This window comes from Oncorhynchus kisutch, linkage group LG7 (genome assembly GCF_002021735.2).
Source record: "Oncorhynchus kisutch isolate 150728-3 linkage group LG7, Okis_V2, whole genome shotgun sequence".
Taxonomy (NCBI): Eukaryota; Metazoa; Chordata; class Actinopteri; order Salmoniformes; family Salmonidae; genus Oncorhynchus; species Oncorhynchus kisutch.
This window is the reverse complement of record NC_034180.2, coordinates 37,382,258-37,405,030: the sequence shown is the minus strand read 5'-3', so window position 1 is coordinate 37,405,030 and position 22,773 is coordinate 37,382,258. Positions and strand designations below refer to the sequence as shown.

At 50.8% G+C, this 22,773-nt stretch overlaps 1 protein-coding gene across 6 annotated transcripts in view; it reads left to right on the top strand.

The window, feature by feature from the left end:
- The window catches only part of LOC109893775 (ral GTPase-activating protein subunit alpha-2-like), a 204,267-nt gene that overhangs the window by 83,674 nt on the left and 97,820 nt on the right, over positions 1-22,773 (top strand). For all 6 annotated transcript variants that reach the window (XR_004210648.1, XM_031829051.1, XM_031829054.1 and 3 more), the window contains exons 7-16: positions 2,625-2,740; positions 2,941-3,079; positions 3,938-4,137; positions 4,331-4,579; positions 4,993-5,172; positions 5,326-5,460; positions 6,781-6,929; positions 7,524-7,635; positions 9,988-10,225; positions 12,031-12,204. Coding sequence is in view for 5 of the 6 variants with exons in the window: in XM_031829051.1 (XP_031684911.1) it covers positions 2,625-2,740; positions 2,941-3,079; positions 3,938-4,137; positions 4,331-4,579; positions 4,993-5,172; positions 5,326-5,460; positions 6,781-6,929; positions 7,524-7,635; positions 9,988-10,225; positions 12,031-12,204 (1,692 nt within the window). In the remaining variant the exon portion in view is untranslated. The remainder of the gene's footprint in view (positions 1-2,624; positions 2,741-2,940; positions 3,080-3,937; positions 4,138-4,330; positions 4,580-4,992; positions 5,173-5,325; positions 5,461-6,780; positions 6,930-7,523; positions 7,636-9,987; positions 10,226-12,030; positions 12,205-22,773) is intronic.

Genomic DNA, 22,773 nt, shown 5'->3' with positions numbered 1-22,773 from the left:
TGCTCTCTCTTCCCCTGCTCTCCCTCCCTCTCTCTCTCCTCTCTCGCTCCCTCTTCTCCTCTCCCTCCTCCCCCCTTCCTCTCCCCCTTGCTCTTCTCTTCCCTCTTGCCTCTACCTCCTCTCTCTCTTGCTCTCTCCTTCCTCTTGCTTTCCTCCCTCTCTTCTCTCTTGCTCTCTCTTTCCTCTTGCTCTCCCTCCCTCTCTCTCTCTTGCTCTCTCTTTCCCTCTTGCTCTCCTCCCTCTTTCTCTCTTGCTCTCTCTTTCCTCTTGCTCTCCCTCCCTCTCTCTCTCTCTTGCTCTTCCTCTTTCCTCTTGCTCTCCTCCCTCTCTCTCTCTCTTGCTCTCTCTTTCCCTCTTGCTCTCCCTCCCTCTCTCTCTCTCTTGCTCTCTCTTCCCTCTTGCTCTCCCGCTCCTCTCTCTCTCTCTTGCTCTCTCTTTCCCCTCTTGCTCTCCTCCCTCTCTCTCTCTCTTGCTCTCTCTTCCCTTTGCTCTCCCCCCTCTCCTCTCTCTCTTGCTCTCTCTTTCCCTCTTGCTCTCCCCCCTCTCTCTCTCTCTTGCTCTCATCTTTCCCTCTTGCTCTCCCCTCCCTCTCTCTCTCTCTTGCTCTCTCTTTCCTCGTCTCTCCGTCCCCCTCTCTCTCTCTCTTGCTCTCTCTTTCCCTCTTGCTCTCCCCCCTCTCTCTCTCTCTTGCTCTCTCTTTCCCTCTTGCTCTCCCTCCCTCTCTCTCTCTCTTGCTCTCTCTTTCCCTCTTTGCTCTCCCTCCCTCTCTCTCTCTCTTGCTCTCTCTTTCCCTCTTGCTCTCCCTCCCTCTCTCCTCTCTCTTGCTCTCTCTTTCCCTTTGCTCTCCCCTCCCTCTCTCTCTCTCTTGCTCTCTCTTTCCCTCTTGCTCTCCCTCCCTCCTCTCTCTCTGCTCCTTGCTCTCCTTCCCTCTTCCCTCTTGCTCTCCCTCCTCTCTCTCTCTCTTGCTCTCCTCTTTCCTCTTGCTCTCCCCCCTCTCTCTCTCTCTTGCTCTCTCTTTCCCTCTTGCTCTCCCTCCCTCTCTCTCTCTCTTGCTCTCTCTTTCCCTCTTGCTCTCCCTCCCTCTCTCTCTCTCTTGCTCTCTCTTTCCCTCTTGCTCTCCCTCCCTCTCTCTCTCTCTTGCTCTCTCTTTCCCTCTTGCTCTCCCTCCCTCTCTCTCTCTCTTGCTCTCTCTTTCCCTCTTGCTCTCCCTCCCTCTCTCTCTCTCTTGCTCTCTCTTTCCCTCTTGCTCTCCCCCCTCTCTCTCTCTCTTGCTCTCTCTTTCCCTCTTGCTCTCCCTCCCTCTCTCTCTCTCTTGCTCTCTCTTTCCCTCTTGCTCTCCCTCCCTCTCTCTCTCTCTTGCTCTCTCTTTCCCTCTTGCTCTCCCTCCCTCTCTCTCTCTCTTGCTCTCTCTTTCCCTCTTGCTCTCCCTCCCTCTCTCTCTCTCTTGCTCTCTCTTTCCCTCTTGCTCTCCCTCCCTCCCTCTCTCTCTTGCTCTTCTTTCCCTCTTGCTCTCCCCCCTCTCTCTCTCTCTTGCTCTCTCTTTCCCTCTTGCTCTCCCTCCCTCTCCTCTCTCTCTTGCTCTCTCTTTCCCTCTTGCTCTCCCTCCCTCTCTACTCTCTTGCTCTCTCTTTCCCTCTTGCTCTCCCTCCCCCTCTCTCTCTCTCTTGCTCTCTCTTTCCCTCTTGCTCTCCCTCCCTCTCTCTCTCTCTTGCTCTCTCTTTCCCTCTTGCTCTCCCCTCCTCCTCTCTCTCTTGCTCTCTCTCTGTTCACTCTGCTCTCCCTCCCCTCTCTCTCTCTCTCTGCTCCCTCTTCCCTCTTGCTCTCCCTCCCTCCCTCTCTCTCTGCTCTCTTTCCCTCTTGCTCTCCCTCCCTCTCTCTCTCTTGCTCTCTCTTTCCCTCTTGCTCTCCCCCCTCTCTCTCTCTCTGCTCTCTCTTTCCCTCTTGCTCTCCCCTCTCTCTCTCTCTCTTGCTCTCTCTTTACCTCTTGCTCTCCCTCTCTCTCTCTCTGCTCTCCCTCTCTCTCTCTTGCTCTCTCTTTCCCCTCTTACTCTTGCTCTCCCCTCCCTCTCTCTCTCTTGCTCTCTCTTTCCCTCTTGCTCTCCCTTTCTCTCTCTTGCTCTCTCTTGCTCTCTCTTTCTCTCTTGCTCTCTCTTTCCCTCTTGCTCTCTCTTGCTCTCTCTTTCCCTCTTGCTCTCTCTTGCTCTCTCTTTCTCTCTTGCTCTCTCTTTCCCTCTTGCTCTCTCTTGCTCTCTCTTTCCCTCTTGCTCTCTCTTGCTCTCTCTTTCCCGCTTGCTCTCTCTTTCCCTCTTGCTCTCCCTCCCCCTCGCTCTCTTGCTCTCTCTTTCCCTCTTGCTCTCTCTCTCTCTCTTGCTCTCTTTCCCTCTTGCTCTCTTTCCCTCTTGCTCTCTTTCCCTCTTGCTCTCCCTCCCTCTCTCTCTCTCTTGCTCTCTCTTTCCCTCGCTCTCTCTTTCCCTCTTGCTCTCCCTCTCTCTCTCTTGCTCTCTCTTTCCCTCTTGCTCTCCCTCTCTCTCTCTCTTGCTCTCTCTTTCCCTCTTGCTCTTGCTCTCCCTCCCTCTCTCTCTCTTGCTCTCTCTTTCCCTCTTGTTCTCTCTTTCCCACAATAGCCAAGGTGGTGCCTGAGGAGATCACCCCACTGGTGCCAGCTGTGCCAGGGGAGAAGCTGGCAGATGACCAGACCTGCTACATCCTCCAAACCCTGCTCAAGTTCATGGTTGTCCAGGTAAGGCTCCAGCTACAAAACAGTCCTATCTAGATGGCACTGGCTGAATCCGAATGTGGCCCTGGTCCAATACTTTCAAAATGCACGATCCAATTAAAGAGGTCTTTACTGTAAAACAAAGTAAGGGATCCAGTATAGAGCTTGTCTGGGGCTCTTGTCTGGCTGAGTAGTGACTCGGTGTGTCTCTTTGTGTCTGAAAGGCGTCTAGTTTAGAGTGGAGGAACAAAGACAACCAGGACACCGGCTTCAGGTTTCTCTTCAGTCTGTTCAAGAAGTACTACCTTCCTCACCTCTTCCCCTCCTTCACCAAGCTCACCAACCTCTACAAGCCACTTTTAGGTAGGTGTGTGGGGGTGGGTATGTGAGTCTGGGTGTCTGGGTGGGCGGGTGAGTGTCTGGGTGAGTGTGGGTTTTCCCTTTACCGTGAGCATTATACTGTCATGTGAATATGGGACCATTTGCACTTCTGTTGAGATACTTCATGTGTAACTTTACTCTCTTTCTGACATATTGCTATTTTTTGTTGTTGCGTGTCGCAAATAGGATATTAGTTACCCTCCTTAGAAACCGCTTTGGAGGGGGGGTGTAATATCATCTTCCTCTGTTGAACCAGTTCTGTTGTGTAATTGCAGCATCAGGCCTTTACCAAATCCAAAACTTGACCCACAAGCTAATTACTACAGTAAATACACATATATTCCTGAGTTAGGCAATTTAGATGTCTTGTCATGAACCTGAAGCTTTTCTCCATCTCCCCTGTTGTAATGATGTACTCTCTTGTCTAAGGATGAATTACATCCATTTTTGGGGCTAATTGCCAGTTAATTCAAAGGTATTGAAGCCATGTTTAAAAGAGGTTTCATGATGAATTATAATAATTAAAATCCTTTGACACAATAACCTGGTTCATGAGACTGTGGTTCACTGTAATTATCATGGTACATTCAGGTCTATGACTTTCAGGGCTGAATTAAAAATGTTCATATGATGACCAGTCTTAGCTGACAATGAAACCAAAGAGAGCAGTGCATTTGAATCTTGTGAAATTATCCACCCACTTTCTGTCTCTTTAACTCTCTCCCTTTATCTTCTTCTTGCTCGCTCTGTGTCTCTCTGTGTCTCTCTCTGTGTCTTTCTCTGAATCTCTGTCTCTGTGTTTCTGTCTCTCTGTTTGTTTCTCTCTCTCCTGTTCCCCAGACCTCCCCCACCACAGACCAAAGCCTCTGTATGTCCCAGTGACTCGTAACAACGAGAGCACGTTCTGTACGAGGGACCAGTACCTAGCTCCCCGTGTGGCCTTTATCACCTGGCTGGTCACCTTCTTCCTGGACAAGAAGTACATCAGCACCCCCAGCGCCAAGAACGGGACGAACGAGGTCATCCCCAAACTCATCCAGGTAGGTCCACTGTCGTACGCTGTACTGTCATCCAGGTTCAGTTTGACACCATGCAGAAAATATTGAAATGTCAATTCGAAGGAGAAGTTTGGTATAATTTTTGCTTAATATAATTTATACTGGAATCCAGCCCTAAACCTTCTCTACCTCTCACTGGTACTCTGTTCAAACCCTGGCCGTGCTGTGTGTTCAGACTGTCACCGCAGGCAGTAGCAGTCAGGAGAAGGAGAGGGATAAAGACCGTGGTGGTAGTGAGGAGCCCCACGGCCCTACAGAGCCAGAGAAGATCCACTCTAACGGTAGCACGCTGTCTGACCGGCGCCCCAGCGACTCCAGCCTGTGCAGCATCGACGAGGAGCACCGCAGCGTCTACGACATGGTGCACGGCATCCTGCTCTCCACACGGGACAACATCAACTTCGTCAACGAGGTCTTTCACCAGGTACAGCCCGCAGAGAGATGATGGCGAAGAGATTCCATGTGATTCAATGAGAGTATAAACGGTGCTTTTCTTATGCAAGGGTAGTTTTAGTTGTGAAGCTGATTTCCTCTCATACTCTGCTAGCTTTTAAACATGATGCTGAATAGGAGACCATGTTATGTTATTAGTTGTATTGTACTGCTCTCTAGTGGAAAGACACTATCACTACATCAACGCTATCATCTTAGTTGGAGCAAATGAAAGAAAGAATTGGAACGTTTGTCCTTAGCAACCACATCTGCTTTATGCCATTTAACAAACACTTTATTGCTCTCATGATCCTGAAGATAAATGTATTCATTATCCAATACATCTGGCCGTTGTTTTCTCATGTATAATACTGTTTAATAACTGTCTGTGTCGTCCTGCTCCAGGCCTTCCTGTTGCCCTCCTGTGAGACGTCAGCGACCCGGAAGGTGATCAAGGTGTACAGGAAGTGGATCCTGCAGGAGAAGCCAGGCTTCATGACGGAGCCAGAGAAGAGCAGACAGGCTGAGGTGGAGGAGAACCCTGAGCAGCTGCTCATCACGGAGACTGACAACACACACACACCGGTAATGTCAATGACACAAACAAACACACACACAAACACAAACAGCACAACAAGTCAGTGGACACACGCACTAACATTAAATCAGAAATTGTCATTGAGAAACACAACCACTTTCATACTCACGTGCTGACTGGATGGTCCTGTCCTCCGGCAGGTGTTGAAAAGTCACGGTCACAAGCGTTCATCCAGTTGGGGAAGAACATACTCTTTCAGCAGTGCCATCAGCCGGGGCTGTCTCACTGAGGAACAGAACAGAGACATCAAGGCTGGCATCCAGCCCACCCTGCAGGTGTGTGTGTGTGTGTGTGGGGTACGTGGTTGTGTGTGGGGTACGTGGTTGTGTGTGTGTGTGTGTGTGTGTGGTACGTGGTTGTGTGTGTGGTACGTGGTTGTGTGTGTGGTACGTGGTTGTGTGTGTGGTATGTGGTATGTGGTCGTGTGTGTGTGGTATGTGGTTGTGTGTGTGTGTGGTACGTGGTTGTGTGTGTGGTACGTGGTTGTGTGTGTGGTATGTGGTATGTGGTCGTGTGTGTGTGGTACGTGGTTGTGTGTGTGGTACGTGGTTGTGTGTGTGGTACGTGGTTGTGTGTGTGGTATGTGGTCGTGTGTGTGTGGTATGTGGTTGTGTGTGTGTGGTACGTGGTCGTGTGTGTGTGTGGTATGTGGTTGTGTGTGTGTGTGGTATGTGGTTGTGTGTGTGTGTGGTATGTGGTTGTGTGTGTGTGTGGTATGTGGTTGTGTGTGTGTGGTACGTGGTCGTGTGTGTGTGTGGTATGTGGTTGTGTGTGTGTGTGGTATGTGGTTGTGTGTGTGTGTGGTATGTGGTTGTGTGTGTGTGTGGTATGTGGTTGTGTGGTCGTGTGTGTGGTATGTGGTTGTGTGTGTGTGTGGTATGTGGTTGTGTGTGTGTGGTACGTGGTCGTGTGTGTGTGGTACGTGGTCGTGTGTGTGTGTGGTATGTGGTTGTGTGTGTGTGTGGTATGTGGTTGTGTGTGTGTGTGGTATGTGGTTGTGTGTGTGTGTGGTCGTGTGTGTGTGGTCGTGTGTGTGTGTGGTATGTGGTTGTGTGTGTGTGTGTGGTATGTGGTTGTGTGTGTGTGGTACGTGGTCGTGTGTGTGGTACGTGGTTGTGTGTGTGGTACGTGGTTGTGTGTGTGGTATGTGGTCGTGTGTGTGTGGTATGTGGTTGTGTGTGTGTGGTACGTGGTCGTGTGTGTGTGTGGTATGTGGTTGTGTGTGTGTGTGGTATGTGGTTGTGTGTGTGTGTGGTATGTGTGTGTGTGTGGTATGTGGTTGTGTGTGTGTGGTACGTGGTCGTGTGTGTGTGTGGTATGTGGTCGTGTGTGTGTGTGGTATGTGGTTGTGTGTGTGTGTGGTATGTGGTTGTGTGTGTGTGTGGTCGTGTGTGTGTGGTCGTGTGTGTGTGTGGTATGTGGTTGTGTGTGTGTGTGGTATGTGGTTGTGTGTGTGTGGTACGTGGTCGTGTGTGTGTTTTGAGAGAGTGAGAGTGTGTCCTCTGTCTTTTGTAACCTCTGTTTGACCTCTGTGGCCAGCAATGTGTTTGTATCTCGTCAACCCTGACCATAGTTTATTCGTTGCTCTTTCCCAGGTGTTCCTAACCAACTCTGCCAACGTGTTTCTACTGGAGCCGTGCCAGGACGTGCCCAAACTACTGGACAACCAGGTGGAGGTGTGCAAGGGGGTGCTGAGCATCTACCGCCACATGATCATGGAGCACGCCATGAACACACAGACATGGTACGGCAGTCAGCACCTCATACACGTACAGATATAAACTAAACAGTGCCACAGTGCAAAGGTTATAGACTGTGTATTGTGTACACCCACTAGTTTAATGCAATCATTCTAAACCAAGCTGTTGCTTGTACCTGAAGGACTGTATTACCAGACAGACCTGGACAGAAACTGTTGTATACTCATCTACTGAGACACAGTGATGGACGATGATGGACTAATGCCCTCTGGTGTGTGTGTGTGTGTCCTGGTGTGTGTGTCCGTGTGTGTCCTGGTGTGTGTGTGTGTCCTGGTGTGTGTGTGTGTCCATCCTGGTGTGTGTCCTGGTGTGTGTGTGTCCGTCCTCGCGTATGTCCTGGTGTGTGTGTGTGTGTCCGTCCTGGTTTGTGTGTGTCCTGGTGTGTTTTTCCTCGTGTGTGTGTGTCTTGGTGTGTGTCTTGGTGTGTGTGTGTTTGTCTTGGTGTGTGTGTGTTTGTCTTGGTGTGTGTGTTTGTCCTGGTTGTGTGTCTGTTTGTCCGTGTGTGTGTGTGTGTGTGTTTCCTGGTGTGTGTGTGTGTTTCCTGGTGTGTGTGTGTGTTTCCTGGTGTATGTGTGTAGGCAGCAGATGCTACAGGTGCTGCTGAGGATCACTGAGGCGGTGATGAAGAGGCCTCAGGAGAACCAAAGAAAAGACCCCTTCGCTGAGAGCCTGGCTGCCATCCTCTTCAGGGTAAGTCTGTATGGGGATCATCCTGTTGCTCCTATATCCTCTCTTACTGTTAGTTGTTCTGATACCTCTGTTAGAGGAAGCCCTACTAAGCTACATGAAATGGTTGTTGCCCATGATGATAATATAATATGTTAATGTTCAGGGGAGTCAAGCACCCCATAAGTCTGAGACGCACAATGTACATGAAGATTGCTGGGGGGTGGTCCAGAGGGGGACTGTTGGAGAATTTTGCATTATCAAACACGTGAAACTGCTTTTTCCTGCAGAGCCATAATCATTGTTTAATTCTATGTACAAAAAAAAAAAGAAAACATTCAAATAAGTCAGTTTTTCTGCATATTTAAGCATTCCCCTTTAAAGAAACAAATATGCTTCTCTTGCATCTTTAAAAGGAATGTCTTATTCAGTACATTTAGTTATTGCTTGCTTTTCTATTGTCTACCAACCTTGCCAGCAGTCATGTAAAAGATAATTAGACAAGCTAGCTACTCTAACTTGATAGCCTGAAATGGCTTCTGGGTAGTTAGTTATGAGGTTGGGAGATTGGGAACCTATCTGGGTTAGTTAAAGACAAATTCATAAAATTGCTAATGAGCAGTAGTATTACAGAGAGAAAACAAAATTTTATATTTTTTAAACAGGATAAATCTGCTCCCTATGGGTAACTTTAATGTTGCAGCTATAATGGCTTGTAAGTTGTTGGTGTTTTGATTCCAATGAGAACCAGCTGTCTGGCCCTGATGATTGAGATATGTTTTGATTCCAATGAGAACCAGCTGTCTGGCCCTGATGATTGAGATATGTTTTGATTCCAATGAGAACCAGCTGTCTGGCCCTGATGATTGAGATATGTTTTGATTCCAATGAGAACCAGCTGTCTGGCCCTGATGATTGAGATATGTTTTGATTCCAATGAGAACCAGCTGTCTGGCCCTGATGATTGAGATATGTTTTGATTCCAATGAGAACCAGCTGTCTGGCCCTGATGATTGAGATATGTTTTGATTCCAATGAGAACCAGCTTTCTGGCCCTGATGATTGAGATATGTTTTGATTCCAATGAGAACCAGCTGTCTGGCCCTGATGATTGAGATATGTTTTGATTCCAATGAGAACCAGCTGTCTGGCCCTGATGATTGAGATATGTTTTGATTCCAATGAGAACCAGCTGTCTGGCCCTGATGATTGAGATATGTTTTGATTCCAATGAGAACCAGCTGTCTGGCCCTGATGATTGAGATATGTTTTGATTCCAATGAGAACCAGCTGTCTGGCCCTGATGATTGAGATATGTTTTGATTCCAATGAGAACCAGCTGTCTGGCCCTGATGATTGAGATATGTTTTGATTCCAATGAGAACCAGCTGTCTGGCCCTGATGATTGAGATATGTTTTGATTCCAATGAGAACCAGCTGTCTGGCCCTGATGATTGAGATATGTTTTGATTCCAATGAGAACCAGCTGTCTGGCCCTGATGATTGAGATATGTTTTGATTCCAATGAGAACCAGCTGTCTGGCCCTGATGATTGAGATATGTTTTGATTCCAATGAGAACCAGCTGTCTGGCCCTGATGATTGAGATATGTTTTGATTCCAATGAGAACCAGCTGTCTGGCCCTGATGATTGAGATATGTTTTGATTCCAATGAGAACCAGCTGTCTGGCCCTGATGATTGAGATATGTTTTGATTCCAATGAGAACCAGCTGTCTGGCCCTGATGATTGAGATATGTTTTGATTCCAATGAGAACCAGCTGTCTGGCCCTGATGATTGAGATATGTTTTGATTCCAATGAGAACCAGCTGTCTGGCCCTGATGATTGAGATATGTTTTGATTCCAATGAGAACCAGCTGTCTGGCCCTGATGATTGAGATATGTTTTGATTCCAATGAGAACCAGCTGTCTGGCCCTGATGATTGAGATATGTTTTGATTCCAATGAGAACCAGCTGTCTGGCCCTGATGATTGAGATATGTTTTGATTCCAATGAGAACCAGCTGTCTGGCCCTGATGATTGAGATATGTTTTGATTCCAATGAGAACCAGCTGTCTGGCCCTGATGATTGAGATATGTTTTGATTCCAATGAGAACCAGCTGTCTGGCCCTGATGATTGAGATATGTTTTGATTCCAATGAGAACCAGCTGTCTGGCCCTGATGATTGAGATATGTTTTGATTCCAATGAGAACCAGCTGTCTGGCCCTGATGATTGAGATATGTTTTGATTCCAATGAGAACCAGCTGTCTGGCCCTGATGATTGAGATATGTTTTGATTCCAATGAGAACCAGCTGTCTGGCCCTGATGATTGAGATATGTTTTGTGTGCCCCTGTACATCCTCCCCCAGACAATCATGGTGGCGTGGGTACGGGCCAACCTGTGTGTCTTCATCTCTCGGGAGCTGTGGGACGAGCTGCTGTCTGTGCTGTCGTCTTTGACAGGCTGGGACGAGCTGGTGACAGAGTGGGCCAGCATCATGGATTCTCTGACCGCTGTCCTGGCCCGCTCCGTCTACGGCCTGGACATGAGCAACCTGCCCCTGGACAAACTCAGTGAACAGAAGGAGAAGAAACAGAGGGGACGGGGTAAGGAGAGGGAGAGGGGAGGGGGAGAGAGAGGGGGGGAGAGGGTGGCAGGGGGGAGAGAGAGAGAGGGAGGGAGGGAGGGGAGGGAGGGGAGAGAGGGGGAGGGAGGGGGAGAGAGAGAGGGAGGCAGGAGAGGGAGAGGGGGGGAGGGGAGGGGGGGGGTGGCAGGGGGAAGAGAGGGAGGAGGGAGAGAGAGGGTGGCAGGGGGGAGAGAGAGAGAGGGGGAGGGTGGCAGGGGGAGAGAGAGGGAGAGGGTGGCAGGGGGAGAGAGGGAGAGGGTGGCAGGGGGGAGAGAGAGAGGGGGGAGAGGGTGGCAGGGGGGAGAGAGAGACCGGGGAGAGGGGGAGAGAGGGAGAGGGTGGCAGGGGGAGAGAGAGAGGGTGGCAGGGGGGAGAGAGAGGGTGGCAGGGGGGAGAGAGGGAGGAGGGAGAGAGAGGGTGGCAGGGGGGAGAGAGAGAGGGAGAGGGTGGCAGGGGGGAGAGAGAGAGGGAGAGGGTGGCAGGGGGGAGAGAGAGAGAGGGGGAGAGGGGGAGAGGGTGGCAGGGGGGAGAGAGAGACCGGGGAGAGGGGGAGAGAGGGAGAGGGTGGCAGGGGGAGAGAGAGGGAGAGAGGGGGAGGGAGAGAGAGGGTGGCAGGGGGGAGAGAGAGGGTGGCAGGGGGGGAGAGAGAGAGAGAGAGAGGGTGGCAGGGGGGAGAGAGAGGGAGAGGGTGGCAGGGGGAAGAGAGAGGGAGAGGGTGGCAGGGGGGAGAGAGAGGGAGAGGATGGCAGGGGGGAGAGAGGGAGAGGGTGGCGGGAGAGGGGGAGAGAGGAAGAGGGTGGCAGGGGGGAGAGAGAAGGAGAGGGTGGCAGGGGGAGAGAGGGGGGAGAGGGTGGCGGGGGGGAGAGAGGGGGGAGAGGGTGGCAGGGGGGAGAGAGGGAGAGGGTGGAGGGAGAGGGTGGCAGGGGGGAGAGGGTGGCAGGGGGGAGAGAGGGGGGAGAGGGTGGCAGGGGGGAGAGAGGGGGGAGAGGGTGGCAGGGGGGAGAGAGGAGGGAGAGGGTGGCAGGGGGGAGAGAGGGAGGAGAGGGTGGCAGGGGGGAGAGAGAGAGGGAGAGGGTGGCAGGGGGAGAGAGGGAGGGGGGAGAGAGGGTGGCAGGGGGGAGAGAGAGGGGGGAGAGGGTGGCAGGGGGAGAGAGAGGGAGAGGGTGGCAGGGGGGAGAGAGAGGGAGAGGGTGGCAGGGGGAGAGAGAGGGTGGCAGGGGGGAGAGAGAGGGTGGCAGGGGGGAGCGAGAGGGAGAGGGTGGCAGGGGGGGAGAGAGAGGGTGGCAGGGGGGAGCTAGAGGGAGAGGGTGGCAGGGGGGAGAGGGTGGCGGGGGGGGGAGAGAGGGAGAGGGTGGCAGGGGGGAGAGAGAGGGGGGAGAGGGTGGCAGGGGGGAGAGAGGGAGAGGGTGGCGGGGAGAGGGGGAGAGAGGGAGAGGGTGGCAGCGGGGAGAGAGGGAGAGGGTGGCAGGGGGGAGAGAGGGGGGAGAGGGTGGCAGGGGGAGAGGGGGAGAGGGTGGCAGGGGGGAGATAGGGGGAGAGGGTGGCAGGGGGGAGAGAGGGAGAGGGTGACATGGGGGAGAGAGGGAGAGGGTGGCAGGGGGGGAGAGAGGGAGAGGGTGGCAGGGGGGAGAGAGGGAGATAGAGATGTAGGGATAGTGGTGAGTAATGCAGTATAAGCCTCAGTTCAGATAGCAGCAATGGAAGAACTCAAGATTCAGTTTCTCTTTTTTATTTTCTATTGATATTATATATGTGTCTGTCTCTCTCTCTCTGTATGTCTCTCAGGAGTGGTCCAGGACTCCCAGAAGGCAGCAGCGGTGGCCAGGTCCTTCTCTCTGAGCTGGAGAAACCAGGGAGACCAGCAGGGGGTCCAGGAGCCCATGAGGTTCCGCAGCGCTACCACCTCAGGGGCCCCTGGCGTGGAGAAGGCCCGCAACAATGTCCGACAGAAAGCCACAGGTGAACACACACACTACTATAATGAAGTGACATTTTGCCAGTGCCAAATGTGGCTCAAATACAGATCTGTTGAATCCCTCTATGACACTCTGGTGTTTGATAGATTTGCCACCCTACCAGCTGTAGACCAGACTCTCTGTAGACTCCACAGTCAGTCTATATAAAAGAAGGTCATGTGTGTTTTAGTCCAGGTGCTGGTGAAAGGCTCAACACTAAGCACAAAAGAACAGCAGATAATCTCTGTTGTTCCTGTCAAATGTCATTGGCCAATGTCATCATGTTTCTGTGGCACACACACACACACACACACACACACACACACACACACACACACACACACACACACACACACAGGAGCACCGCCAGGGATTTTGGGCTCCATGAAAATATATCACATTGTGCCCCACCACCACAGGCCACACCAACCTTGAGCAATTGCTGTAACCACACACCTCCAGATCCCAATCAGCCCGTTCAAAGCTTTAATTAAGTAACCGTAGCTTTGCAGCCTTGCAACTCTCTTGTAGTCCATTATTTACTGTAGGATATTTACTGACACTGAGCTGTGAAAATAGAACCCTGTGCAGACATGTGTGCAACATTCTGCATTCAGTGGAATTCACTATTTGAAGCAAGACTGATCCCCTCTATAAGAAATGTGCTAAAGGATGTCTTTTACAGTGTCATTTCTTTGAATGTTAAAATTCTCTTAACATTAATGAATAACTTAAAATAAATATGACTTAAATATACATTATGAACATTATCATCTGTAGAATAATATAACAAACCAAATAATAAACTCATCAGCAGATTGTTGAACTAAGTATACAAACCCTCAAGAAAATAAGCAGCTGGAAAGGTGGAGATGGAAAACAAAATGGAAATGAAAAGGCCTGATGGTGGCGCTAGAGGAAAGGTCAAGAGGTCACCAAATCAATAGGTTTCTTCCACTTGGGGTCTTGATTGTGCACAACAAATGTTATGGTAATCCAGCCAATACTTTGAGATACATCTTGTTCTCAGCCTGTTCTCAGTCTTGTTCTCAGCCTGTGGGCATCATGTGTGTAGTGATCCAATATCCATAACCATGCCATTAAACAGTTATCACTGGCCCTTGCTCAGCCTTACTCACCAAGAGCCCAGCGCTGAGCCTTCTTGCTAGCAAAGTCACTAATCAAGTCTTTAAGTCCAGCTTTCTAGTTAACTGACTTTCAATGGACAGCATGGTAAGACTGCAAAGCCTGTCCTGGGACATAGTGGACCTCAAATAGTTATTATCAGTTTTAGCTTACTGAAAGCTCTCTCACCACCAGCAACAGTCCCAGGCAGTGTGCAAAATATACGTAAAGCAATGCACACTTCTCCCAATATGCTTTGCAGCTGCATCTTACAAATTGCATTCAGGAGACCAAGAGGGGACAAGTTAGGGGGGACAGTGGCAGCATATACAGTGTTCAGGAGACCAAGAGGGGACAAGTTAGGGGGGACAGTGGCAGCATATACAGTGTTCAGGTGTCAGGAGACCAAGAGGGAACAAGTTAGGGGGGAAAGTGGCAGCATATACAGTGTTCAGGTGTCAGGAGACAAAGAGGGGACAAGTTAGGGGGGAAAGTGGCAGCATATACAGTGTTCAGGTGTCAGAAGACCAAGAGGGAACAAGTTAGGGGGGAAAGTGGCAGCATATATAGTGTTCAGGTGTCAGGAGACCAAGAGGGAACAAGTTAGGGGGGAAAGTGGCAGCATATATAGTGTTCAGGTGTCAGGAGACCAAGAGGGAACACGTTAGGGGGGAAAGTGGCAGCATATACAGTGTTCAGGTGTCAGGAGACCAAGAGGGGACAAGTTAGGGGGGAAAGTGGCAGCATATACAGTGTTCAGGAGACCAAGAGGGGACAAGTTAGGGGGGAAAGTGGCAGCATATACAGTGTTCAGGAGACCAAGAGGGGACAAGTTAGGGGGGAAAGTGGCAGCATATACAGTGTTCAGGTGTCAGGAGACCAAGAGGGAACAAGTGGCAGCATATACAGTGTTCAGGGGACCAAGAGGGGACAAGTTAGGGGGGAAAGTGGCAGCATATACAGTGTTCAGGAGACCAAGAGGGGACAAGTTAGGGGGGAAAGTGGCAGCATATACAGTGTTCAGGAGACCAAGAGGGGACAAGTTAGGGGGGAAAGTGGCAGCATATACAGTGTTCAGGTGTCAGGAGACCAAGAGGGGACAAGTTAGGGGGGAAAGTGGCAGCATATATAGTGTTCAGGTGTCAGGAGACCAAGAGGGAACAAGTTAGGGGGAAAGTGGCAGCATATATAGTGTTCAGGTGTCAGGAGACCAAGAGGGAACAAGTTAGGGGGGAAAGTGGCAGCATATATAGTGTTCAGGTGTCAGGAGACCAAGAGGGAACACGTTAGGGGGGAAAGTGGCAGCATATACAGTGTTCAGGTGTCAGGAGACCAAGAGGGGACAAGTTAGGGGGGAAAGTGGCAGCATATACAGTGTTCAGGAGACCAAGAGGGGACAAGTTAGGGGGGAAAGTGGCAGCATATACAGTGTTCAGGTGTCAGGAGACCAAGAGGGGACAAGTTAGGGGGGAAAGTGGCAGCATATATAGTGTTCAGGTGTCAGGAGACCAAGAGGGAACAAGTTAGGGGGGAAAGTGGCAGCATATATAGTGTTCAGGTGTCAGGAGACCAAGAGGGAACACGTTAGGGGGGAAAGTGGCAGCATATACAGTGTTCAGGTGTCAGGAGACCAAGAGGGGACAAGTTAGGGGGGAAAGTGGCAGCATATACAGTGTTCAGGAGACCAAGAGGGGACAAGTTAGGGGGGAAAGTGGCAGCATATACAGTGTTCAGGAGACCAAGAGGGGACAAGTTAGGGGGGAAAGTGGCAGCATATACAGTGTTCAGGTGTCAGGAGACCAAGAGGGAACAAGTTAGGGGGGAAAGTGGCAGCATATACAGTGTTCAGGTGTCAGGAGACCAAGAGGGAACAAGTTAGGGGGGAAAGTGGCAGCATATACAGTGTTCAGGTGTCAGGAGACCAAGAGGGGACAAGTTAGGGGGGAAAGTGGCAGCATATACAGTGTTCAGGTGTCAGGAGACCAAGAGGGGACAAGTTAGGGGGGAAAGTGGCAGCATATACAGTGTTCAGGTGTCAGGAGACCAAGAGGGGACAAGTGGCAGCATATACAGTGTTCAGGAGACCAAGAGGGGACAAGTTAGGGGGGAAAGTGGCAGCATATACAGTGTTCAGGAGACCAAGAGGAGACAAGTTAGGGGGGAAAGTGGCAGCATATACAGTGTTCAGGTGTCAGGAGACCAAGAGGGAACAAGTGGCAGCATATACAGTGTTCAGGGGACCAAGAGGGGACAAGTTAGGGGGGAAAGTGGCAGCATATACAGTGTTCAGGTGTCAGGAGACCAAGAGGGACAAGTTAGGGGGGAAAGTGGCAGCATATACAGTGTTCAGGTGTCAGGAGACCAAGAGGGGACAAGTTAGGGGGGAAAGTGGCAGCATATACAGTGTTCAGGTGTCAGGAGACCAAGAGGGAACAAGTTAGGGGGGAAAGTGGCAGCATATACAGTGTTCAGGTGTCAGGAGACCAAGAGGGAACAAGTTAGGGGGGAAAGTGGCAGCATATACAGTGTTCAGGTGTCAGGAGACCAAGAGGGAACAAGTTAGGGGGGAAAGTGGCAGCATATACAGTGTTCAGGTGTCAGGAGACCAAGAGGGAACAAGTTAAGGGGGAAAGTGGCAGCATATACAGTGTTCAGGTGTCAGGAGACCAAGAGGGGACAAGTTAGGGGGGAAAGTGGCAGCATATACAGTGTTCAGGTGTCAGGAGACCAAGAGGGAACAAGTTAGGGGGGAAAGTGGCAGCATATACAGTGTTCAGGTGTCAGGAGACAAAGAGGGGACAAGTTAGGGGGGAAAGTGGCAGCATATACAGTGTTCAGGTGTCAGAAGACCAAGAGGGAACAAGTTAGGGGGGAAAGTGGCAGCATATATAGTGTTCAGGTGTCAGGAGACCAAGAGGGAACAAGTTAGGGGGGAAAGTGGCAGCATATATAGTGTTCAGGTGTCAGGAGACCAAGAGGGAACACGTTAGGGGGGAAAGTGGCAGCATATACAGTGTTCAGGTGTCAGGAGACCAAGAGGGGACAAGTTAGGGGGGAAAGTGGCAGCATATACAGTGTTCAGGAGACCAAGAGGGGACAAGTTAGGGGGGAAAGTGGCAGCATATACAGTGTTCAGGTGTCAGGAGACCAAGAGGGAACAAGTGGCAGCATATACAGTGTTCAGGGGACCAAGAGGGGACAAGTTAGGGGGGAAAGTGGCAGCATATACAGTGTTCAGGAGACCAAGAGGGGACAAGTTAGGGGGGAAAGTGGCAGCATATACAGTGTTCAGGTGTCAGGAGACCAAGAGGGGACAAGTTAGGGGGGAAAGTGGCAGCATATATAGTGTTCAGGTGTCAGGAGACCAAGAGGGAACAAGTTAGGGGGGAAAGTGGCAGCATATATAGTGTTCAGGTGTCAGGAGACCAAGAGGGAACACGTTAGGGGGGAAAGTGGCAGCATATACAGTGTTCAGGTGTCAGGAGACCAAGAGGGAACAAGTTAGGGGGGAAAGTGGCAGCATATATAGTGTTCAGGTGTCAGGAGACCAAGAGGGAACAAGTTAGGGGGGAAAGTGGCAGCATATATAGTGTTCAGGTGTCAGGAGACCAAGAGGGAACAAGTTAGGGGGGAAAGTGGCAGCATATACAGTGTTCAGGTGTCAGGAGACCAAGAGGGAACAAGTTAAGGGGGAAAGTGGCAGCATATACAGTGTTCAGGTGTCAGGAGACCAAGAGGGGACAAGTTAGGGGGGAAAGTGGCAGCATATACAGTGTTCAGGTGTCAGGAGACCAAGAGGGAACAAGTTAGGGGGGAAAGTGGCAGCATATACAGTGTTCAGGTGTCAGGAGACAAAGAGGGGACAAGTTAGGGGGGAAAGTGGCAGCATATACAGTGTTCAGGTGTCAGAAGACCAAGAGGGAACAAGTTAGGGGGGAAAGTGGCAGCATATATAGTGTTCAGGTGTCAGGAGACCAAGAGGGAACAAGTTAGGGGGGAAAGTGGCAGCATATATAGTGTTCAGGTGTCAGGAGACCAAGAGGGAACACGTTAGGGGGGAAAGTGGCAGCATATACAGTGTTCAGGTGTCAGGAGACCAAGAGGGGACAAGTTAGGGGGGAAAGTGGCAGCATATACAGTGTTCAGGAGACCAAGAGGGGACAAGTTAGGGGGGAAAGTGGCAGCATATACAGTGTTCAGGTGTCAGGAGACCAAGAGGGAACAAGTGGCAGCATATACAGTGTTCAGGGGACCAAGAGGGGACAAGTTAGGGGGGAAAGTGGCAGCATATACAGTGTTCAGGAGACCAAGAGGGGACAAGTTAGGGGGGAAAGTGGCAGCATATACAGTGTTCAGGTGTCAGGAGACCAAGAGGGGACAAGTTAGGGGGGAAAGTGGCAGCATATATAGTGTTCAGGTGTCAGGAGACCAAGAGGGAACAAGTTAGGGGGGAAAGTGGCAGCATATATAGTGTTCAGGTGTCAGGAGACCAAGAGGGAACACGTTAGGGGGGAAAGTGGCAGCATATACAGTGTTCAGGTGTCAGGAGACCAAGAGGGAACAAGTTAGGGGGGAAAGTGGCAGCATATATAGTGTTCAGGTGTCAGGAGACCAAGAGGGAACAAGTTAGGGGGGAAAGTGGCAGCATATATAGTGTTCAGGAGACCAAGAGGGAACACGTTAGGGGGGAAAGTGGCAGCATATACAGTGTTCAGGTGTCAGGAGACCAAGAGGGAACAAGTTAGGGGGGAAAGTGGCAGCATATACAGTGTTCAGGTGTCAGGAGACCAAGAGGGGACAAGTTAGGGGGGAAAGTGGCAGCATATATAGTGTTCAGGTGTCAGGAGACCAAGAGGGAACAAGTTAGGGGGGAAAGTGGCAGCATATATAGTGTTCAGGTGTCAGGAGACCAAGAGGGAACACGTTAGGGGGGAAAGTGGCAGCATATACAGTGTTCAGGTGTCAGGAGACCAAGAGGGGACAAGTTAGGGGGGAAAGTGGCAGCATATACAGTGTTCAGGAGACCAAGAGGGGACAAGTTAGGGGGGAAAGTGGCAGCATATACAGTGTTCAGGTGTCAGGAGACCAAGAGGGGACAAGTTAGGGGGGAAAGTGGCAGCATATATAGTGTTCAGGTGTCAGGAGACCAAGAGGGAACAAGTTAGGGGGGAAAGTGGCAGCATATATAGTGTTCAGGTGTCAGGAGACCAAGAGGGAACACGTTAGGGGGGAAAGTGGCAGCATATACAGTGTTCAGGTGTCAGGAGACCAAGAGGGGACACGTTAGGGGGGAAAGTGGCAGCATATACAGTGTTCAGGAGACCAAGAGGGGACAAGTTAGGGGGGAAAGTGGCAGCATATACAGTGTTCAGGAGACCAAGAGGGGACAAGTTAGGGGGGAAAGTGGCAGCATATACAGTGTTCAGGAGACCAAGAGGGGACAAGTTAGGGGGGAAAGTGGCAGCATATACAGTGTTCAGGTGTCAGGAGACCAAGAGGGAACAAGTTAGGGGGGAAAGTGGCAGCATATACAGTGTTCAGGTGTCAGGAGACCAAGAGGGAACAAGTTAGGGGGGAAAGTGGCAGCATATACAGTGTTCAGGTGTCAGGAGACCAAGAGGGGACAAGTTAGGGGGGAAAGTGGCAGCATATACAGTGTTCAGGTGTCAGGAGACCAAGAGGGGACAAGTGGCAGCATATACAGTGTTCAGGAGACCAAGAGGGGACAAGTTAGGGGGGAAAGTGGCAGCATATACAGTGTTCAGGAGACCAAGAGGGGACAAGTTAGGGGGGAAAGTGGGAGCATATACAGTGTTCAGGTGTCAGGAGACCAAGAGGGGACAAGTTAGGGGGGAAAGTGGCAGCATATATAGTGTTCAGGTGTCAGGAGACCAAGAGGGAACAAGTTAGGGGGGAAAGTGGCAGCATATATAGTGTTCAGGTGTCAGGAGACCAAGAGGGAACAAGTTAGGGGGGAAAGTGGCAGCATATATAGTGTTCAGGTGTCAGGAGACCAAGAGGGAACAAGTTAGGGGGGAAAGTGGCAGCATATATAGTGTTCAGGTGTCAGGAGACCAAGAGGGAACACGTTAGGGGGGAAAGTGGCAGCATATACAGTGTTCAGGTGTCAGGAGACCAAGAGGGAACAAGTTAGGGGGGAAAGTGGCAGCATATACAGTGTTCAGGTGTCAGGAGACCAAGAGGGGACAAGTTAGGGGGGAAAGTGGCAGCATATATAGTGTTCAGGTGTCAGGAGACCAAGAGGGAACAAGTTAGGGGGGAAAGTGGCAGCATATATAGTGTTCAGGTGTCAGGAGACCAAGAGGGAACACGTTAGGGGGGAAAGTGGCAGCATATACAGTGTTCAGGTGTCAGGAGACCAAGAGGGGACAAGTTAGGGGGGAAAGTGGCAGCATATACAGTGTTCAGGAGACCAAGAGGGGACAAGTTAGGGGGGGAAAGTGGCAGCATATACAGTGTTCAGGTGTCAGGAGACCAAGAGGGGACAAGTTAGGGGGGAAAGTGGCAGCATATATAGTGTTCAGGTGTCAGGAGACCAAGAGGGAACAAGTTAGGGGGGAAAGTGGCAGCATATATAGTGTTCAGGTGTCAGGAGACCAAGAGGGAACACGTTAGGGGGGAAAGTGGCAGCATATACAGTGTTCAGGTGTCAGGAGACCAAGAGGGGACACGTTAGGGGGGAAAGTGGCAGCATATACAGTGTTCAGGAGACCAAGAGGGGACAAGTTAGGGGGGAAAGTGGCAGCATATACAGTGTTCAGGAGACCAAGAGGGGACAAGTTAGGGGGGAAAGTGGCAGCATATACAGTGTTCAGGAGACCAAGAGGGGACAAGTTAGGGGGGAAAGTGGCAGCATATACAGTGTTCAGGTGTCAGGAGACCAAGAGGGAACAAGTTAGGGGGGAAAGTGGCAGCATATACAGTGTTCAGGTGTCAGGAGACCAAGAGGGAACAAGTTAGGGGGGAAAGTGGCAGCATATACAGTGTTCAGGTGTCAGGAGACCAAGAGGGGACAAGTTAGGGGGGAAAGTGGCAGCATATACAGTGTTCAGGTGTCAGGAGACCAAGAGGGGACAAGTGGCAGCATATACAGTGTTCAGGAGACCAAGAGGGGACAAGTTAGGGGGGAAAGTGGCAGCATATACAGTGTTCAGGAGACCAAGAGGGGACAAGTTAGGGGGGAAAGTGGCAGCATATACAGTGTTCAGGTGTCAGGAGACCAAGAGGGGACAAGTTAGGGGGGAAAGTGGCAGCATATATAGTGTTCAGGTGTCAGGAGACCAAGAGGGAACAAGTTAGGGGGGAAAGTGGCAGCATATATAGTGTTCAGGTGTCAGGAGACCAAGAGGGAACAAGTTAGGGGGGAAAGTGGCAGCATATATAGTGTTCAGGTGTCAGGAGACCAAGAGGGAACACGTTAGGGGGGAAAGTGGCAGCATATACAGTGTTCAGGTGTCAGGAGACCAAGAGGGGACAAGTTAGGGGGGAAAGTGGCAGCATATACAGTGTTCAGGAGACCAAGAGGGGACAAGTTAGGGGGGAAAGTGGCAGCATATACAGTGTTCAGGAGACCAAGAGGGGACAAGTTAGGGGGGAAAGTGGCAGCATATACAGTGTTCAGGTGTCAGGAGACCAAGAGGGGACAAGTTAGGGGGGAAAGTGGCAGCATATACAGTGTTCAGGAGACCAAGAGGGGACAAGTTAGGGGGGAAAGTGGCAGCATATACAGTGTTCAGGTGTCAGGAGACCAAGAGGGAACAAGTGGCAGCATATACAGTGTTCAGGGGACCAAGAGGGGACAAGTTAGGGGGGAAAGTGGCAGCATATACAGTGTTCAGGAGACCAAGAGGGGACAAGTTAGGGGGGAAAGTGGCAGCATATACAGTGTTCAGGTGTCAGGAGACCAAGAGGGGACAAGTTAGGGGGGAAAGTGGCAGCATATACAGTGTTCAGGTGTCAGGAGACCAAGAGGGGACAAGTTAGGGGGGAAAGTGGCAGCATATACAGTGTTCAGGTGTCAGGAGACCAAGAGTGAACAAGTTAGGGGGGAAAGTGGCAGCATATACAGTGTTCAGGTGTCAGGAGACAAAGAGGGGACAAGTTAGGGGGGAAAGTGGCATCATATACAGTGTTCAGGTGTCAGAAGACCAAGAGGGAACAAGTTAGGGGGGAAAGTGGCAGCATATATAGTGTTCAGGTGTCAGGAGACCAAGAGGGAACAAGTTAGGGGGGAAAGTGGCAGCATATATAGTGTTCAGGTGTCAGGAGACCAAGAGGGAACAAGTTAGGGGGGAAAGTGGCAGCATATATAGTGTTCAGGAGTCAGGAGACCAAGAGGGAACACGTTAGGGGGGAAAGTGGCAGCATATACAGTGTTCAGGTGTCAGGAGACCAAGAGGGGACAAGTTAGGGGGGAAAGTGGCAGCATATACAGTGTTCAGGAGACCAAGAGGGGACAAGTTAGGGGGGAAAGTGGCAGCATATACAGTGTTCAGGAGACCAAGAGGGGACAAGTTAGGGGGGAAAGTGGCAGCATATACAGTGTTCAGGAGACCAAGAGGGGACAAGTTAGGGGGGAAAGTGGCAGCATATACAGTGTTCAGGTGTCAGGAGACCAAGAGGGGACAAGTTAGGGGGGAAAGTGGCAGCATATATAGTGTTCAGGTGTCAGGAGACCAAGAGGGAACAAGTTAGGGGGGAAAGTGGCAGCATATATAGTGTTCAGGTGTCAGGAGACCAAGAGGGAACACGTTAGGGGGGAAAGTGGCAGCATATACAGTGTTCAGGTGTCAGGAGACCAAGAGGGAACAAGTTAGGGGGGAAAGTGGCAGCATATATAGTGTTCAGGTGTCAGGAGACCAAGAGGGAACAAGTTAGGGGGGAAAGTGGCAGCATATACAGTGTTCAGGTGTCAGGAGACCAAGAGGGAACAAGTTAGGGGGGAAAGGTGCAGCATATACAGTGTTCAGGTGTCAGGAGACGAAGAGGGAACAAGTTAGGGGGGAAAGTGGCAGCATATACAGTGTTCAGGTGTCAGGAGACCAAGAGGGGACAAGTTAGGGGGGAAAGTGGCAGCATATACAGTGTTCAGGTGTCAGGAGACCAAGAGGGGACAAGTTAGGGGGGAAAGTGGCAGCATATACAGTGTTCAGGTGTCAGGAGACCAAGAGGGAACAAGTTAGGGGGGAAAGTGGCAGCATATACAGTGTTCAGGTGTCAGGAGACAAAGAGGGGACAAGTTAGGGGGGAAAGTGGCAGCATATACAGTGTTCAGGTGTCAGAAGACCAAGAGGGAACAAGTTAGGGGGGAAAGTGGCAGCATATATAGTGTTCAGGTGTCAGGAGACCAAGAGGGAACAAGTTAGGGGGGAAAGTGGCAGCATATATAGTGTTCAGGTGTCAGGAGACCAAGAGGGAACAAGTTAGG